The sequence below is a fragment of the Chanodichthys erythropterus genome, chromosome 12 (assembly GCF_024489055.1).
Source record: "Chanodichthys erythropterus isolate Z2021 chromosome 12, ASM2448905v1, whole genome shotgun sequence".
Classification (NCBI taxonomy): Eukaryota; Metazoa; Chordata; class Actinopteri; order Cypriniformes; family Xenocyprididae; genus Chanodichthys; species Chanodichthys erythropterus.
The window spans coordinates 8396233-8417662 of NC_090232.1; the positions used below are offsets into that span (position 1 = coordinate 8396233).

Sequence of the window (21430 nt, forward strand, 5' to 3'; positions counted from 1 at the left end):
TATTCACATATCCCTGTGATCTCCCAGATGAAGGTTAGTTTTAAAGTAACCAACAGTATAATATTTGCAAATGACTCATAATTGTTTCTTGGTGTTTGGTAACAAAGGGCCTACTTTGCATCAGCAACACTGACTCAGTAACAAACAAGTCATTCATAAGAAGACAATTGATGGCTCCTATATTCATAGCAACTAGTTTCTAACCAATTAACCAATTAATAGTTTCTAACCAATTAACCAATTAATCATTAAATTGGGGGGGGGGGGATCCTATCTATATGCTTCCTATATTACCTCCTCTTCAATGATGTACAATTTGTTCAATAACTATGTATACTGATATGACTATATAACTAAAATGTAGCCTACTTGATTATAATTAGACTTTGGTATTGAGAAATGAAACTGAGTAGGTGTCAATTTCCACTTTAAATTTAATCCAGTCAACCTACGTTGTTTAAAAATAGAATGAAGTCATCAAAACAGTTCTATATCAGACTATTTTTAAACATATGGTTGATGCTATTAAATTTTACACCGAAACTGACACCTACTCGGTGTGTGGATCCTTTTCTTCTTTCGTTGCATCTTGTTGGATAGATGCAAATCTGTTCATTACATTGCTGATGTATTCAATACCAAGCAGAGAACAAGAGCAGTCTCTGAAATACTATCAGTTTTAGCACATCTACTTTGCATGATGTGCGCTCTTTAACAATGTTTTGTTTTTTTCCTGCTTCAGGAACAGCCATGCAGAGAAACCTTTACTACGGTACGAGTAACGGCTCAAGTGACAACTGCACCAATGTGGACGTCGTCGTGAAGCGCTACTACCTGCCCGCCATGTACGGCTCGATCTTCATCGTGGGCGTCGTGGGTAACGTCATCGCTCTGCTGGTCTACTTGATCAAAGTCCGTCCCTGGAAGAGCAGCACCATCATCATGGTGAACCTCGTCATCACTGACCTTCTCTTCATGGTCAGCTTGCCCTTCTTGACCTACTATTACGTCCTCAACGACTCGTGGACGCTGGGGATCGTCATGTGCCGCTTTGCACGCTTCATGTTCCACTTCAACCTCTATGGCAGCATCCTCTTCCTCACCTGTCTGGCCATCTTCCGGTACGTGGCGATCGTGCATCCGATACACATGCACAGCATCAAGCAGAAGCGATGGGGCGTGTTGGCTTGCGTCCTGGTTTGGGCTGTGGCGGTGATCGAGTTAAGTCCCATTTTTAACCTGTTTGACATTGATGAATACAACAACAAGACATACTGCTTGGACTTTGCGAGCAACAAGTCAGAATTCATGTGGCCTTACAGTTGGGCATTGACCGTACTGGGATATTTACTTCCTCTGGTCGTGGTCTGTCTTTGCTATTGGCGCATCATTGTGGTGCTAAAGAAGGGTCCTCATATGGGAAGCACGACACGGGTTCGAGCAAGGCGACTCATCGTGCTGATTTTGACGTGCTTTGTGGTTTGCTTTCTTCCCTATCACGTGCTACGCCTTCTGAGAATCCACACGAGACACACTCCGGAAACCGACTGCATGCTGGACCGCTGCATTCACACAGCTTACATTATTTCGAGGCCGATCGCTGTACTCAACATCATTTTTAACTTACCGCTCTACACGTTGTCAGGGGATTGCTTTAAGCAGGCCTTCGTGGAGCTGTTCAGATGTGATTGGCTCATGTCGAAAACTAAGGGGATCACTGAAGTGACTGTGATCAACAAACCTACGGCCATTGTTGGTCAGCTTAACTAAATTATTCAGTAGCGTGGTGGTAGCATCGCTGTTTTCTGAATCAAATAGCTTTTCAGTAGCGAAGCTCTTTTTCTGATCAATTAGCAGGGTTGCGTGAACAAAAGCTACATTTTCCAAAGCATTTCTGAAGCTCAAGCTCAAATTGGAAATATAACTGCTAAGGATCACTGATCCTGGGTCAGTAAAGTGATGCCAGCACCACTAAACCTCGCAACCAGTGGCGTGCATTTCTGCTTGTTTGTTAGAGATCATATTATGCTTTCAACTTTGTTTTGAATTTTTTTTTCCTTTTTTCTCTTTAGACATGTCATTCTATAAGGAGTATTATTTGGTTAATTTGTTACTCTTTTTAGTTTAGTATACATAAATGTAAGTATGTTGATTATGATGCTAATAAAATGTAAAACAACATTGCATGTGGTCTTCACTGTATTAAATTAAATAAATAGATCAGTCAATCATTATTAATTATTAAGTTACTATTCAGTCATGAGCAATGAGTGATTTCCTTGTCTTTTGTTGTTTAACATTAAAAACATATTCAGACAGCAGGAATGCAATTTTTTTGTCTGTTCAAGAACAAGACTTGAAAGAGACCACGTGCTTGCTTCGGATGAGTGCACAAATCTTCTCACAGAGCTCGCGCAAGTCCTCTTTCGTGCCTTGCACTCTGTTTAAAGTACACAACGTCGTCACCACCAAGCTTTCTCAAACTTTATTTAGAAAACAACTTTATTTATAAACATGCTCGCTGATTATGATCTGTGCTGTTATGAATACTTATCCACTTTTCCATGAGAAATGCTGTCCAAATGTCCCGTTTTTAAAGTCCCCGCCAAAGGAAGTAGTCCCTTTTAGCAATTTGTTAGCAACCGTCGATTTTAAGACAGTAAAAGTTTTTAAAAAAATCACAAGCGGGTTATAACTGGTGTGTTTTATGTCATAGATCAAAACATGAAAGTATTTAGAGGCTTTGTTAACCACAGACCTTATTTCAGGTGATTTAGCAAAAACCCATTCAAAAAAACTCACGGGTTTTGCCTACAAAAATGCGTCATCCCTGAGGCACTCTATTCAATATTCTGTTTCAGTTGGAAATACATCACAACACTGGAGAAAGTCATTTGCAACTTCCGGTTCACACAGACTTTAAATTGGCAAGGCTAAATGAGTTTAGTTTAAATGCAGATAGCAACGTGTGCTGTTCAGGTATCACCTACGCTTGTGCGCTATCAACACCCGGGTGATGACGGCGTAAATGACAAGTCATAAAAAGATTAAACAAACTTTAGGGGAAGCCAGAATGTGTATCCATCAACAGAAACATACATTAGCCTAACTCTTTTATTTATTTTCTGCGAACCATATTATAGATGTGCATCATCGTTTTTTTTGTTTTGTTTTGTTTTGTTTTGTTTTACCGTGAAACGTTTCACCCCTAGTATTTATTTGTTTTTTTCAATTTTGGCAGACTTGAGATTCCATACATTCCATGACAAACAACCCTTGTTGCCCTTCAGCATGTCAATAGCATATGGCGCCACAATGGTCAAAATGGCTCTGATGTAAACAAATTTTGTGGAAGCTATATGTCTGTTTTTTTCACTGTATGTTTGCTTTCTTTTATAATCCTTGACTTTATGATGATGGCATGAAGGAATTTCTTGGTCATACAAGATTAACAGCAGTAAAAAGTAGTGAATGACATTTGCATTGTTTACTTTTTGGTATGTAGTACATCAAAACAATATTTGAATAATATCTTCATGGCAAAATTGACTCTGCAGAGTGAAACTCAAACTTCTCAACAAATAAACTGTTGCTATTTTATTCAGAACATTTTTACTCTCAGTTGCTCAGTATGTAATCATTGTTTTATGTAACCTACCGGAACTGGCTCATTCATACAGTCTGAATGGACTAACTGGTTTAACATATTCATCAGAAAAAAAAACAAAAAGCCACTCTTGTATAACAGCGTTCTATAGCACCAGCTTCCAGCTGATGTTTAGATGCAGTTTTACAGTAAAGGAAGAGATAATCATGTCTGTCAAACCCTATTGACATGCAAATAAGGGTGTGTTCAAGAGATTTTTTTTTCTTTTATGTAATGTTTTTATTTTAGCAAACATTACTGTTTTGACATTTTTTTGGTAATTTGTGTAAACTTAAGTCACCAGTTTAGTGGAAGTGATTAACGTTGTAATGAAATCAAATTAAAGTTCCTCATCGACTTTCCTTTGTATTAAATATCTCATGTGCCAGCTCAGATTTCGTCTGTTCAAGCATGAGGAAATGCCTCTCATTGACTGGACGAAAAGGAAGAAGCAGCTTCTGCATATTTATTGTAAATAAAACACAAGTTTCGTCTCTAAGGTGATTAAATCTAAGAAAAAATGAAACGGGATTTCCAAGCTTCTCGGTTACCTGTATGAGCAGTCCAGTTCGGGGAAGGTTTATTGTGATTCAAGGAAATGAAATCTCATGTGGTTTCTCCAGATTTGCAGTGCAAATTGCAGTTAAGAGTTTGATGGTGTGTGTCAACTGCATCATGACCACATACTGTATCATGTTTATATGCATGGTGACAACATGAGAAGCCACAATCTGCATCCCAGAGTAGACATGTTTTGTATAGTAACCAGTGTTGGGAATGTTACTTTTGAAGTGTAATAGGTTACAGATTACAAATACCCTATTTAAAATGTAATAAGTATAATGTAATCAATTACTTTATTAAAGTAATGTAACTGATTACATTTGCTTACTTTTCTAAATTTCTAACGAATGTTTTCAAATGGTAATTATTTTTCAAACATTTAAACCAGGCAGGGTTAAAGGATTATTTCACTTTAAAATGATAATTATCTCATGATTTACTCACACTCAAATCATCCTAGGTGTATATGACTTTCTTCTTTCAGACAAATACAATCAGGGTTATAGTAATAAGCACCCTGATGCTCCCAAGCTTTATAATGACAGTGCACGGAAATCACCTGTTTGGAGCTCAAAAAAAAGTGCATTCATCCATTATAAACCTAATCCACATGGCTCCAGGGTTAATAAAGGCCTTCTGAAGCAAAGCAATACTTTGTGTAAGAAAAAATATCCATATTTGACACATTATAATGCAAATATCTAGCTTCAGACCACCTTCGCCTCACAAAGTTCAAAACACTTAAACTACGTCATACGCCTTCCGTATTTCGTAAGTAGAATAGGAAGGCGGTCTAGTGAAAGCTAGATATTTTACTTTATAAATGTGTTAAATATGGATATGGATTAAATATACACAAATGCATATGGCTGCTAAATGGCAGGAGGAATCATGCACATCAAAACAGGCAAAGCAACAAAATAATATTATTCAACACAGGCTCATTGGAAAAACGTTTCTGTGTCAACATTTTTGCAGTATTAAAGGTGCTAAAAAGGATCTTTTCGTCGACTGAGAATCCAAAGACTGTTAGTGAGTTTTTGAAATGAGCGCATGCGTAACAACAACCCCCCTCCTTCACAGCTCATTTCGAGGGAACGCCTCCCAAAACTCGTGCACGAGTATTGGAACACGAGTGTTTGTTTACCACCGGCATTCGCTGTGTCGTGTTAGTGGATTCATTATGTCGGACTCACCGCACGTAACTCATAATCTGCAGTTGTTACTCCTGTCTCTTGACAAAAACATTGCATGCGGCGCCTGTGGAGTGTGGAAAGTTACTGGAGCGCGCAACCGCGCTCGTCTCTCACACGGAACGTCATGGCAGTGATTGACAAGCCAGAGGGTCATCGCGTAAACGATTGGCTGATGTTTTTAAGGCCCTACCTCGTGCACAGATGAGGTATATTAATAATATTCCTTTCAATGCACCTAATAAATAGTCTTTTATCAGTTAGTAAAGACAGTTTCAAGTAATATTGCAAAAATGTATAAAACAAAACATCCTCTTTAGCACCTTTAACATTTAGTGTAGGTGTACGTTATTAAACGTGATGTAGAAGCTTTTAGAACCACTCACCAGACATTTCAATTCAGAACTGCGGTGATACGTAGCTACAGAAGCCCTAAGAGGCCATGAATTATAATCATTTTTCTTTCTGGTTTTCTCGTGATCATGACTTCATTTTCTTGTGATCTTGAGATAACAAAAGTTGTTTTGTCGTTATCAGGTTGCCCTTGACCGAGCCTGAGCGTGATTTTCCCCCCTCCCCACTCCCCCGCTGGCCTGCACTCATATTGCACCATTCCAGAGCACACTTACGTCATATACGACGCAACTTTTTGAATGGAAGAAAACATGAAGAAATGCACTTTCACTAAAGATACTGCCTAATATATAGGCTATTTATAATTTATGTCACGCAGTGATTTTCAGTAGCATGTATCAGAGGATTATTACGAAAGCAGCTGATGTTAATGGAGGAATTTGCAGCTTTACCCGCAAACTACAATTCCAGTTCATCAATAAGGTGAGAATCAGACCCGTTATAAACCCAAATACACTCAAATAAATGTACTATCAGAGTAGTAATAAAGATGTTTGCCATCGTAATGATGACAGTAGTTCACACAAAAGTAGTAGCTGTTCCGTGCTCAGGTACGGTTTGAAGTAACATTTGAAGGGAATAATTTACTGTCACGATCGATTGTGTGAGTGCCCTATCTGCCACTTGAGGGCACTCCATCCTGGACTCTTTCACCCATTGACTACACTACCCATAATGCACTGCCGGACTCATTATCCCTCTATCACTTCATTACCACCAGCTGTCATGCATCATTAATCAGTGTCTGTCTATTTATACCCTGTCTGTTTCTGTTCACTTCCTGGAGTTTTCAGTTCACATTCCCTGGTCTGTGTTTTTTTCCTGTTCCCGTGTTTTGTTCTTGTTTTTTTGATGGACTGTTTACCTGGCTTTTTACCCATGCTTGTTGTGGACTACGATTTTGAATTTCCCTAATAAATTACCTGCAATTGGATCTGTCTCTCGTCTCCGTGTTTGCAACCGTGACATTTACAGTCAAAAAACCAACTGTAAAGTGTTCATCTACATGTCAGCTATGATGCACACCTTTTATATTTTTCATATCTATTAAAATAAACTGTCAAATCATGTAAATTATTCCCTTCAAATGTTATTGAGCTTTAAATTATGGCATATTTATGAGCGTATATACAGTAGTGAAAAATAGCCATTTTTACACATGATTTGACAATTAATTTTAATAAATATGAAAAATATAAAAGGTGTGCATCATAGCTGACATGTAGATGAACACTTTACAGTTGGTTTTATGACTGTAAATTATTTCCTTCAAATGTTATTGAAGTTAGAATCATGCATACCAATTTTGGATGTAACTTTAGAGACGGTCCCTAAATTTGCGAATATCAAACGTCTAACGTCAAACCAACTTTATGCCAGCGCCAGGGACGGCTTAATGTACAGTTTGAGGCCTGGTGAAAGTTCAATTTTAACATGTGTAATCCCATTCCCCTTCTGTCTCCCTCCACTGTCCTGTTGACTAGTATGTCATTCATGGTTTATCTCTCTAAAAGTGTAAACATTTAGCTTCCCTGGCTTCGTTTTCCATACAATGATGTAACTCGCTCCATAGTACTCTGCATCATTGAAGAAATCAACTAGCTAGTCACAACTGTTTCCTGAAACCATTTAGTCACAAATTGGTCATTCATCTTTGTCACACAGATAGAGTAATAACTTATCCGTTTCACATCAAATGAACTAATTTCTCAGTTATTTTGCTTAATTTCCAGATTAAATCATAGGCTTGTTCTCACGTACTACAGCACGTATGCACATGCTCACTCTTCAAATAAAGATGTAAATTAACTTAGTATATATTCAAAATAAATAGCCTAGACTGTACTGAATTCCAGCTTGCTTATTTTGCCTAAGATAAGGATTCATTAAATGCACGTCATGCAAACAAGAAACTATACTTCTAACCACATATTGAGATCTGTCACTCCAACCACACAACTTTGTGATGCTGTTTGTCAATGTTTGTTCAGGAAACACTGACTCATTGAACTATGCTGATAACGATGGAACTTGTGACCATTGGCTAACGATGCCTGTGTCCGCCCGAATCTTGGGCCTAAGTCATTGTGTGTCTGAATCATGTCCAAATATAACAAAAGGGGAAAAGAAACTTATGAAACTTAGGGTGTCCTCACACTAGGCACAATTATCTTGAACCAAGCCCCCCTCCCCACTCCCCCATGCTCACATTGCACTTAAAGGTGCTGTAAGTATTATTTGAGCAATGTTGTTGGATATTGTTGATATTTGATATCAACCCCCCAAAAAACACTCCTCTCTTCATTGCTCCGCCTCCAAAACTCACAATCCAATCCTAACCAACTTGGTCCAAGTTGGTCTCAAACCCCGGCCCGATCGCTGCTGGCACGCGAGGCCAATGCACTACCAATGACACTAAACACTGCATTCTCTATATCAGTTGTCAGTGTGCAGTAGTTTAACAGCAAAACTGTCACTATCTGGCCTCTGTTACACACGCAATGTGAGTGGATATGTTTATCACAGCTGATGCTCAACAAAATGCTTCACGAAAAATAAAGCACAGTTGATAAATGAACGACAACGAAGCACAAAAAATGAATGTACAGTACACAAGAGTAAATACAAAGTGTTTGTCGCAAACAGCACAGCAGCTCCAGACATTCAAAACCCAGTGTTACTCACATGAGTAGCTGGACCAAAGCATTATTTTCAGGCCTTCCCATTTAGCTCTCTCCAGCAAGCTATTCTAATATAAACACGGGGTCCTAAAGCGCTTGCCCAGGCATAAACCTTTATTCCAGTGATATTGAGCTCTTTTGTATTGTGTCCTATTTCTCGTTCTGCATTTTTTTCTTCATTTTCTCTCCTCGACCGTCATACGCCCCCTAATGCTGATTGGTTAGATGTTTGTTTTTGGTATCGGCCCAATTAACTTCCAAACAGTGTTGTGAAATACTACTGAGTCCCCCTTTAATGTTATGCCATACACAATGCAACTTTCGCTAAGATACTGCCTAATAGGTTTATCAATTATTGTTGTATTATTTTTGCTGGTGGGATTCCCTGTGATTGATACGAAGTCCTCTGGCTATGATTAAAGCATATTCAAAGGCAATGTCTGGAGTCTGCCTGGGTTTTTTGCTGCACAGCAAGTTAGGAACACTAAAGACCTTATTCTTAAGTGATAGTGTTCAAATAGGTTAAGACTTCGAGTTACTCAAAGCCAGTTGTCGACTGTTATTAAGTGTTGACTGCAGATGCCCCAGGTAAACTCAAGTCAGGTATGTTGGGGAAGATTTACACCCCAGATCCATCAATCACTTTCCAGTGCAATCAATAGTAGGAGCTTAGGGTGTAGCTACTGTAGCAGGCGGAGCGAGAGGGTGTTTAGCCATAGCGGGACAATGACTGACGTGAAATTCAGCTTCAGAAATGCAAGACAAAATTTGCTGCATTTAGACCTTCAAAGATTAAATAGGTCATGAACACATCAGAGCAAAAAAGACGTTGCAACACACTATGGACGCTTCAATACCATAGAGAATGTGAATCTGACATCACACTGTGTTGAGTTTTGGGCAACTTATATATATATATATATATATATATATTTATATACAGTGTCCTCCACAAATATTGGCACCCTTAGTAAATACTGTATGAGCAAAGGCGGCTATGAAAATAAATCTGCATTGTTTATCTTTTTGATCTTTCATTCAAAAAATTCACAAAATTCTAACCTATCATTTAAGTAAAACAATTGAAAATGGGTGGAAAAGCTCAGTATGAAATAAATGTTTTTCTCTTGTTCATGTTGGCTACAATTATTGGCACCCAATTATTGCAATGTCCTTTTCCAAAAGTAACAGCTCTAAGTCTTCACCTATAATGCCTGATGAGTTTTGGAGAACACCTGACAAGAGATCAGAGATCATTCCTTCATGCAGAATCTCTCCAGATTATTTCAAATTCCCAGCTCCATGTTGGTGCTTCTTCTCTTCAGTTCACTCCACTCATTTTCTTTAGGTTTCAGGTCAGGGAACTGGGATGGCCATGGCAGAAGCTTCATTTTGTGCTCAGTGACACATTTTTGTGTTGGTTTTGATACTTGTTTTGGATCATTGTCCTGATGGATGATCCAACCACGGCCCATTAGGATTTCTAGCAGAAGCGGTCAGGTTTAGATTTTTTATCTGTTGGTATTTGATAGAATCCATGATACCATGTATCTGAACAAGACGTCCAGGACCTCCAGCAGAAAAACAGGCCCACAACATTAATGATCCAGCAGTATATTTAACCGTGGGCATGGGGTACTTTTTATTCATGTGTTTGCACCAAACCCATCTGGTGGATTTGCTGCCAAAAAGCTCTTTTTTTTAGTTTCATCTGACCATAAAATCAGGTCCCGTGCACCAAACCCATCTGGTGGATTTGCTGCCAAAAAGCTCTTTTTTTTAGTTTCATCTGACCATAAAATCAGGTCCCGTTTGAAGTTCCAGTCTTGTCTGAAAGTTGAATATGCTGGAGTTTGTTTTTGGATGAGAGCAGAGAAAGATTTTTCTTGAAACCCTCCCAAACAACTTGTGGGGATGTAGGTGCTGTTTGGTCATTTTTTTAGGCTTTCTGAGACTCAAGACTCAACTAATTTCTGCAATTCTCTAGCTGTGATCCTTGAAGAGTCTTTGGCCACTCAAACGTTCCTCCTCACGTCACATTAAGATGATTTCGACACACATCCTCTTCCAGGCAGATTTGTAACATCTTTAGTCAATTGGAACTTCTTAATTATTGCCCTGATAGTGGAAATGGGGATTTTCAATGCGTTAGCTTTTTTCTTATACCCATTTTCTATTTTGTGAAGCTCAACAATCTTTTGCTGCACATCAGAACTATATTCTTTGTTTTTTCTCATTGTGATGAATGATTACGGGAATTTGGCATTTCTGTTTCCTCATGTTTAGTCTCATGACAGGAAGTCATGGCTGCACAATTTCATGCTCCTATTCACCCTGGTGTGCTAAAAAATGTAAATATGAATGGTAATATACTTGAGAGATATTTTACTCAGAAGAATTTCTAGGGATGCCAATAATTGTGGCAAACGTGTTTTGGAGAAAAACATTTATTTCATAATGAGCTTTTCCCCCCATTTTTAATTCTTTTTTGAATTTTTTGAATGAAAGATCAAAAAGATAAACAATGCAGATTTTTTTTCACAGCCACCTTTGCTCACATTTACTAAGGGTGCCAATATTTGTGGAGGGCACTGTATGGACTATATATTCTACATATTAGGAGAATGGCACTGCCTTTTTGCTATAGTGAGTTGATGCAGTGCTTTGATTTTGTGAAATTGTGAAAAATGACACCATTGTAGGTCATTCCTGCTACACCGAGAATTACCATTGTAACTCACATCATTGTTCAGGGATAAAACTGGACAATGTAATACATTTTTTCTCCTTTTCTATGTGTACACAAAACACTAAGCAGGTTTAGGAGGTGACGAGAAGACGCTGGATAGCAGATCTCTTAATAATATCACTGATTAAACCCACTGCCTATCACTCAAAATAATCACATTGCTGAGTGTTTTTGAAAGTTCTGGATTTTGTTTGGTTAAATAATTAACATTATTGTGAGTATGACTCGCTCAGTTTGTTGGCTTGTGAATTAGCAGAACTTGCTTGTTCACAAGCTTCTAGGGATTAGATTTTTGGTTGCGTGTTGAGATACAGAAATGTGACCCACAATCTGATTCCCTTCCATGGCCATGGGAAAATGAATATTTAGAATAACAACTATAAATCTTCAGTTACATTTAAACAGTTCCAACAAAGAAACTGTTACAATCACAGAAGGGCAGAGACACAGGATGTATAAAAGTAAGGTGTTTTTCACAACCAAATCTTCAGATGAATAGAGGTAAATGGAATGGCAATACTGTCCTTTGTGTTGTAGGTGATGGATGATGGCAGAATGCAGATATCCAAACACAATGATGATGTTGGAGTTCACACACGAAGACGAAGCACACAAGAGGAGAACAGGAGGCACACTGGAGACAGGTAAGTAACCCTTGAGTCCTTGAGGTAAGCATTCAGGTAAGATGCTAACAAGACCAGACAATGAGCATGTGTGAATGAGAGTCCTTTCGGTGACGAGTGTGCTGATGACGTGCAGGTGTGCGCGATTACTATTCGGGTGACGGGGTGGGCTGTGATTGGGTGATGGTGGAGCCTGGCGTTTCTGTGACAAACTTCTTTCAGCATTTTTATTTGGACAATTCTACCATGTAAAGACTGAAGCAGTAGCAAGCGTCCTTCACATGACACCCCAGCTAACAATTTCTGAGGTGCATGGTAGAAGGTGTCCTAGTCTCAGAGATAATGCTCAAAGACGTGAAGGTCCCTATCGAGAGGCCACAGATGGAGGTTCCACAACACGCCAGTCTGTTCAGCTGGCGAGACCTGTGTAGCGAAATTAGCTCGAAGGGGAAATATTAATCATTATTCATAACTCATTATGATTATTCATTATGAATAATTATGAATATTTGAAAGAGTTGATCAGATTAACTTGATGTACATTAACATTACAATCAATCAATCCTTTGAACACCCAGTATTGATTATTAATTAACTCTAAGAGAAGGGTATTTTTCATGGCCACAGAAAAAAAATTCTTTCTTAGCATTGACAGCACTTAGAACTGATAAAAAGATCGATCATTTAAGTGACAGTTATTCACAGACGGGGGGTTAGAACAAAATATGTATTGTGCTCAAGTTTTATTAACTAAACTAACGAACACATACATACAATTCATGCACACATAGGAAATGAGAGAACTGATAGAGTGAAACCTGAAGTGGGAATAGGGAATGGAGCTATGGAGAAAAGTCATTAACCCAGAAAGAATCATCATTATTCATCACAAAGCTCCTTTGTTAACAAAGGGGTTTCACAACATTACCTAACTAGCAGCAATTTAGGATATTGTACAATACTTGCATTATGCCTCAGCGTTGAATATAGTCTTACAGTAGGAAATCCTGAGAGTTCCATCTCTCGGTGTTAAAGATGCAACAGATCTCTCCTGTGTTGTACAGACAAACTATAGGTTACTGCATTTTCTGATACAATCAAAGCACTATTAATGTATGTAACACAGTTCGTAAATATGGGAAGAAGGAGGCGGGAACCGGTGAACATTCAACGTAACTTTAATTCAAAATAAACATAGAACAAAACGAAAGTAATGTCGGCAGACCCTCGCGGACGTCTGCCGGCCACACAAACATAATAAAACATAAAATAAAGTCCAGGCCTGGTCCTCTCTCGTCCTCCACGGTCGTCGCTCCTCCTTTTATGCTCCCGGAGCTCCTCCGTGAGAGACTCAAGGCCGGTGCGCCTCCCAGGTGATGCTTGTTATCACTTGCGTCACCGGCCTCGCGCCGTTCCCTCACGGCTCTCGCCCGCCCTGTGCTGCGTTCCATTTCGGTTTTAGACACACACTCGCGAACTTCCCTAAACACTTCCCCTCGGGGGAATCCCTGCCGCCATTTTGAAGTGCGTTCCACTTCGTGAAGTGGACGAGGGAAGTTTATATGGACAGACCCTCGCTCCCTCGATTTTGACCGAGGGAGCGAGTCTACTTCATATGTACACTTCAGGCAGCTCCATAACCCACAATGCAACACGATTGTGACGTCACCGCATATCGCGTTTAATTTACCCCACCACAAACTACTCTATGATATACTAATTATGTTTTAAACATTTAAAACACACATATATACATATAGGATGCAGTATTAAACAATTTTGTAAGGGGAAAAAATAAATAATAAATCAGCTCCATTGCGGATTCCAAGTGATCAAGGGCTTAGGACGTTCCAGTTCAGCCCATACAAAGGTTCCGCCAGAAGTGGGCACTCGTGCAACGTAGCAATGACGTACATCCGAGTCAACGAGACCGAGTGAAGTTAGCGAGGGAAGGGCATTTAAAAACTGAACTGGAACGCAGCCTTGGTCGCCACAATGTAATAAAAGAGAAGATTGTTTGAACGCTGTTTAAACAAGATCCCATATCAATTTATTTTTATTTACAGCAGTAACAGGTAGGCTTCTATAGTCACTATTGTATTTTGTCATTATTACCATAGTAAAGCTTTTTAATGGGATTGTTTTTAAAGACAACAACATTTACTGCAACAAACTTTTTTACTAAAGATTTTTTCATTTCCACATTATCAGCATGACTATGAGTGCTAAAATGACCAAGATAACCAGTAGAGATAACCTAGGCCATGAACTATTAGCCTACACTATATCAGCAAGAAAATAACACAAGATTAAACTTAAGATTTCAAACTTTTCAGATTTCAATCTTTAAAAATGCAAAAGACTGGGGAAAATGTTTTCACATTGAAAGTGTTATTTTGGTGTTAGGTGATACGTCACAGTTTTGAGGTTATTCTGCCTATATGTCTGTATTTGTCTTGATTATGAATGATGTTTCAACACAATATTTATTGTATCACAATTATTAGATTGTAACATATTTGATAATATGTGTGAATATATGCGTGCGAGTGAAGGTGGAATGACTGCAACTACAATCAAATGGTGGCAGCATTGTCTTTCAGTACAGAAGTTTCCGTGAAAACAAGAAAAGAGCACAAACCAGGCACTTTAAAATCACATGGGTGATAAGAGTAGTAGTTACAAAGATAAAGATTTTTTTGTGTCTGTGTGTAAAAGAGACTCAATGACTCAGGTGTTACCCAAGTTAACCCCAAACCACTTGACTATTCTAACTGAATAGCTTAAAAAAACAAATCACAAATCCATGGTTGTTCTTCTGGTGGCAGATTAATGTTGAAGCACTGAACATGAAACCACCTCTGGCATAATTCACAGTAAATCTGGAATTCAAAAGTGTTGGAATTATTAAATGTAGTTGTGAAAACACACGTTTTCACTTAACATGAATAGTAAACAGGCAGTCTTTTTGTCCACACAAAGAGCAGTACTCCTCTTGACACTGCAATTATTTCAATGTAGAATTGGAGAAAAAGAAACAAAGAAATTATCAATTAAATGTCACTGAACAGATCAAACATCTCTACACTGAAAAACAAAATGATACTTTGGACCAACCTAAAAAAAATACTGTAATGTGTTAGCTAAATGAATATGTTTTCCTCAAATTATATTTTTGATTTGGTTGAAACTTTAAAATTTAATTTAATATCAATCAAAATAGTTCTTCTGCCCAAGGGAAAAAAAAAATTCACACAAAGTTAAAATATTGTTTATTAAACCGTGAATCTTTTTTTTTTTTTTTTTTTTCACTTTGGTACAACTTAAATTTACGGATGCACGATTTACTATTTCATTCCCTCGATTTATTAAATCATGCATACCCTACTATTTTTTTCCTGCATGTCATGTCCAGGGCTCCGTATAAATTTTATTTTGGAAAAACCCAATTTTTACTATTTAATTCAAATATAGTTTTCACATTTTAATAAAATATTTACAAACAAACACTAATTTTATTAAAGGCAATTTTATTATTTTATCTCAAGTAAAATTGCTGATTCTATAATGTGTAGTTGGATTAGTAGCATTGTTAATCATTACTCACAATTTTTACAATAAACCACTAGGTGGAAGTACTGAGCAACAAATTCATTGTCCACAGCGTAAGCACAATCGCTACTCAACCACAATGGTAACCACAAAATTCAGTAACAGAAACAACCCTAAGGCTGGTTTCACAGCCAGGATTAGGCCTTCGTTCAATTAGGATATTTAAGTAGTTTTTATTATAAACATACACTAGAAAAAAAAAAAAAAACATTACTGGTGTGCATTTTGAGATAAATCAATGGCACTGACATACAGTATTTTAAGATTTGTCAGTACAAGTTGCTTTCAGTTAAAACTTTTTTTCAGCTCAAACATGCATTTTAGTCTGGGAATAGCTCAAGCCTTGTCTGTGAAACTGGGGGTATATGTCCAACTGAACATTAAACAATAACATAAACTACTAACTTCTTTCCCTTTACTGAAAAACACAAAATAACCTTTATCCCCTAAATTTACTCTCCTAAATGAGTCCCTTGCAAACCAATCTGGGAACTACAGATCCCTGCGGTGCGTTTCTCGAACAACAATGTAACTCGCTGCTGAACTACCATAGTATGATGCATAGCTAGTCACGACTGTTTCCCGAAACCGTATTGTCGCAAACTTGTCGTTCAACCACGTTGGTGAATGTCACGCAGGTGGTGGAGTAATAGAGTGCCCCAGGGATGACGCGTTTTTGTAGGCCAACCCGGAAGTTAGCGACGCACGGGTTCCCTTGACTGAAAGCCTATGCATTTTTCCCATGGACTTTTGGAAAATCACAGAAAATAAGCTCTGTGTTTAACAAAGAGTTATGACACTTACACGTTTTGTCTATCAAGATAAACTTTACAAGTTAAAACAACATAAATACATTTTGAAGTCTAAATAAAGTGGTCAGATATAAAAGGCTAACAGTAGGCTATAAACGGACTACAGCACACCATGGTCGCGGATCAACGTCGTCACCACCAAGCGTCCTCAAACTATATTTAATAAATTAAGTTATTTAAAAACATGCTCACTGATTATGATCTGCGCTGTGTATGAATACTTATCCACTTTGTCATGAGAAATGCTGTCCAGATGTCCCGTTTTTAATGATGACATCTAAAGTCCCCGCCAAAGGAAGTAGTCCCTTTTAGCAATTTGTTAGCAACCGCCGATTTGAAGACGCAGTAAAAGTTTAAAAAATTACAAGCATGAAAATGTAGAGGCTTTGTTAACCACAGACCTTATTTCAGGCGATTTAGCAAAAACCCATAGACTTTACAACGTTGGAACCGGAAGCCCTAAAATGCTAACTCGCTTCCGGGTTTTGCCTACAAAAATGCGTCATCCCTGAGGTACTCTATAACTTCTTAAAATGAATCTGTTTTATATCGAATTAATGCTAGAATTTCTGCTATAAATTACAGACATGGCATTAGAGGACTAGTTCTCATTTTCCTCAGTTATTTTGCTTTATTTCCAAATTCAATCAAATGCTTGTTCTGACGTACTAGAGCACGTACTCACATGCGCACTCTTCAAAAATGGTGCTTTAGATCTCTTGACAAACTAAAATATATAAATGACATTTGTATATATTCAAAATAAAAGATATACATTGTACTTAATGTCAGCTTGCTTATTTTACTCAAGATAAGGATTTATTCTGTCCACATGTCATAACAACAGGAAACTATACTTCTAACTACAGCTCAAGAGCTGTCGTTCCAACCACACAAGTTTGCGATGCAGTTTGCGAATGTTCGTTTGAACTATGGTTTCGGGAAACACCAAATCGTTGAACTATGTACAGTAAGTAACGACGGAACTTGCAATGTTAGTTGGCTAACGATGCTTTTGGGAAACACACCCCAGGACAGTGTTTAGCACTAGTAGATTGTAGAGCCTTTGACACCAATAGACTCAGCACAGATCACGATGCTTTTGAGAAACACTGTCCTGGGGTGCGTTTCCCGAAAGCATCGTTGGTGAACCATGGTCGTAAGTCCCATTGAACTCTAATGGTAACTTGCGACCATAGTAAGCTTTGGGAAACGCACTCCAGGGCTGTGGATCTGTAGTTCCCAGCATGCTTTGCAAGGGACTCCATTAGGAGAGTAAATTTAGGGATTAAGTGTTATTTTATGTGTTTTTCAGAAAAGGGAAAGATGTTGTTAGTTTATATTAATGTTTAAAGTTCAGTTAGATATTAAGAGTAGTTTCTGTTATTGAATTTTGTTTTACCATTGTGGTGAAGAGTAGCGCTGTTAGTTGCAATTTTCACTTTGACACATTTTAATGTGTTTAATACACCCAATTCACATTTTTTTATTGAAGCAAAATTCGCAGTACAGCAAAGGACAGGTGTACATGTGTTGAATGTGTCTTTCCTGAGCTCTATTGGAATTATGGAATTATTGGGTCAATGTACTTTAATTAAGTTAAAATTGCTTTCCCTGTTTTAGATATATCAAACTGATTGAAATAGGTTACAGCACCAAATTAGAATTTGTAGGTAGAATCAGGAAGAAATACCTCCTTAAAGCAACAACTGCTCCCATGTTCCCTTTTTACAGTGCCTGTCAAAATTAAGAATCATAAGTAGTTGCTCTCACTTTTCGCAATCCTTGCTGTGCCATCTGCCCCCTTGTGTCATTTAAGATGACACCTGTGGTGAAATGGCTTAGCTGGTAGAGATTTGTTCCCTTCATATTAAGTACAGCTCAGCTTAAGTACCGGCTCAAGGATGAATTAAAAACACAGCATCCAGCGCTCATAATGATGACAATAAATGTAGAATAATAAATATTACTTCTCTGTATAGAAAATTGATATAAACATATGGGAATCCATCAATATTTCTCCAAATGTGTATGTTTTTAAGCATATTAAGAAGTTATGGTCAATATAAGATTTTAAGAGTCAAAATGTGAAGCTTGAGTCTTAGATCTTTTTATGATGTATAGTTTGTCAACTGCACATCAACATTTAGGCTCTATAATATAACAAATATAGTAGCCTATATGAAATGCCCTAGAGGTAGGAATGTTCAGACGCTTTGCATCACAGAAATACATTACATTTTAAAGTGTATTCAAATAGAAAACCATTATTTGGTTAGAGACTTGAGACTTCTTTTAAAAACATTATAATGGCAATGTGTTCAATCTTTTGACTGGTAGTGTAATTTAACATAGGCCTATAGAAATGTTTCTTCATATCATGTGCAATAATATGTGCATGCATGAGATCACAAAAATATTTTTTTTTTGTCCTGAGTGGACTTTAATCCTTTTATCAGCATGATCACAGAGGGTTTTTTCACAGCCTACCTGGCTGAAAGGCCTCATTAATATGCAAGTCATTTCAGGTCATTATTATTCAATTCTTTTGTCTTCTCAGGTGAGAATCACCCATTATACATGACGATTCACGCCTCCACGCATACTGTGTTTCTTGACCAAAAGTGTCTTAGAAAATTTAAATCTCTCTATTGTTTTATATGAAGGAGTAGGAAGGATAATTTTTACTTCATTCTGAAGCAAAAACTGTAGTCTACAACCTCCAATACCCAGAATCCTTGTGAACACGGTTTTATATATATTTTTTTGGCCTTATTTCAGTGACTTAAAGTTTTTTGTTTTTTCAATAACCACGCATAAACATTATTCCTTCAAAAACACAAACATGTACATACATGTTCCTCACATATTATTGTAGCCTAGTTTGTGCTGAATACAGTGTAATGACACTTTTTCCATTAATATGTTTATGAACAACTGAAAAAAGCACAAATGTCAGGGCATGTCAAAACTTCTCCAGGCCCCCAAAAATCCTCAGACACCCTGAGGGTTAAATAGCACTCAACAGTCTAAAAAATGATTCAACTTGAATCAATATATACATTGAGGACAGCATACATTATCACACTGTTAAATACAAATACAATTGTACAATTATGCATTTAGATTTTTGTTTTGATGTGTGTACATCTCCAAATAACCATTCATAAATCTTTGTGATGTAACAGGTATTCCAGATTCTGGCTTGGAGACATCACAATGGCTACAAGCAGCTCTGTAGATGGCTTCATCCATAGCATGCACATGCAACGATATGATATGATATGAAGTTCATACAGTAAATAATAGCGTACCTTGATATATGCAGTTAGTTTTCAGTTTTGTACTAATGACTTCATTACCTCTTCCTCTACACAGAGCACATCTGCAGGAAGCTGACATGCATCAAAATCTGGACTTTCCTTGCTTTGTGTTACATCCTTGTGGAACTTTTTTCTTGGAAAGAATTTAGATTTGGTGGATGGGAAACGTTCTTCCTTCTTTTTCATCCAAGATTGATTGATGTTCATATGTGGCTCAGATTGGACCAATAGCTTTTGAGGAAGGTTATGCTGATATTCTCTGAATATCTTGCTTGCAGATACTGATGCATTTTTTTTTTTTCCTTATGAATGTTCCTGGTTTGACTTTTGTTTCGGTATGCATTATGGAATGTTCCAATTCCAAACCACTTTTCTATGTGACAGTATCTCTTGTTTTTGGTAGTTTCTTTGTTGTCACAAGGTCCTGTTCATGCAACAGCAAGCCACTCCAAAGAGGAAAAATGGCAAAGCAGGTATCAAAGAGAACAGTGAGAATGCCTGGACAAAAGTAGGGGTTGTCCTCTTTTACCAACCATGTCTCATCACCTGCCACTGCACCTCTTTCATGACCTGCTGAAAATTTTATTATTTTGAATTGCATTTTTTTTTTTTTTTAAATATTCAATAACTTCACTTTTATTAAATATATATTGAATAACTTCACTGTAACACACTGTAGTGTCACCAAATTCAGTTCACACATCACTCCTGATACTGCAAAATACTACAACACTTAAAATTTGTATAATTTTTATGACTCTTTATTATGAAAAATATTCAGTAACTTCACTGTAATACACTGTACTTTTTTGTCAAATTCAGTTCACACATCACTGCTGTTCTGATGGTTATACTACAACACTTATTTTGGACAAATGTGATTTTGTGGTGTTGTGAATGATGTCATTCAGAATTTTGTGTATCTTTGTGTTAATAGTATCAGTGAAATCCCCAATTTAGCATTGGCTTGTTGACGATCTCATCTAAGTACCATCATCAGCCACTAGGGGTCGGTAAACGCATACAGTAGCCTAACAGTCATGTTCAGTCTCCTCAATTCATATTGGTATCTTTGTCAATGGCTCACTGAGCACAGGAAGTTTGGGCGAGACTTATCAAAGAGTTCATCAAGAGGTTATTTATATCACAGTCATGAACCTTGCTACTCTTACTATTTCTGCCATATCATAGAGCATTCTTCACTGAAAAAAAGTGTACAACCTACAGTACTCACTCAGATTGCTATCAAAATGCTAGTAAATTTCACAAATAATTACAAAGAAACTGCAAGCAACGCACTGAATTAAGCATGAAATTGTGAAGTAGAAAGTATTGTAAAACATATACTTTTTTACAGATTATTGTAATTTTATAATTATATTTTTATATAATTATTTATTATATAATTTTATGTTTTATTAGCAATAACCTAACACAGATAAATAATACAAATATAATCTTGATCATATAAATATATTTTGTTTCTCAAGAAAATGTGCCTTAGATATTTGGACTAGATATCGACGAGTTAAAGTAATGGAAAAAAAATAAAAAATAAATAAATAAATATATATATAATATATATATATATATATATATATATATATATATATATATATATATATATATATATATATATATATATATATATGTTGCCATGTCTTATTGATCTTATTTATTTATTTTATTTTATTTTTTACATGATGACTTTGGCGCCATGTTTTAACCTAAAAATTTGAAAAAGCGATGCACACTTTAAAATAATAATAAAAAAAATCACTTCTGCCATTTTATTGTCAACGTCCTGTTTGGG

General features: G+C 37.1%; 1 protein-coding gene across 1 annotated transcript; it reads left to right on the forward strand.

Moving 5' to 3' along the window:
- Positions 1-750: 750 nt before the first annotated feature.
- On the forward strand, positions 751-1770 carry LOC137031625 (2-oxoglutarate receptor 1-like). Its single transcript, XM_067402711.1, has one exon. The coding sequence runs from the start codon at positions 751-753 to the stop codon at positions 1768-1770; it is 1020 nt and encodes a 339-aa protein (XP_067258812.1).
- The last annotated feature ends 19660 nt before the right edge of the window (positions 1771-21430 follow it).

Coding starts and splice junctions, on each gene's coding strand:
- LOC137031625 (XM_067402711.1), top strand. CDS start 751: ATGCAGAGAAACCTTTACTACGGTACGAGTAACGGCTCAAGTGACAAC.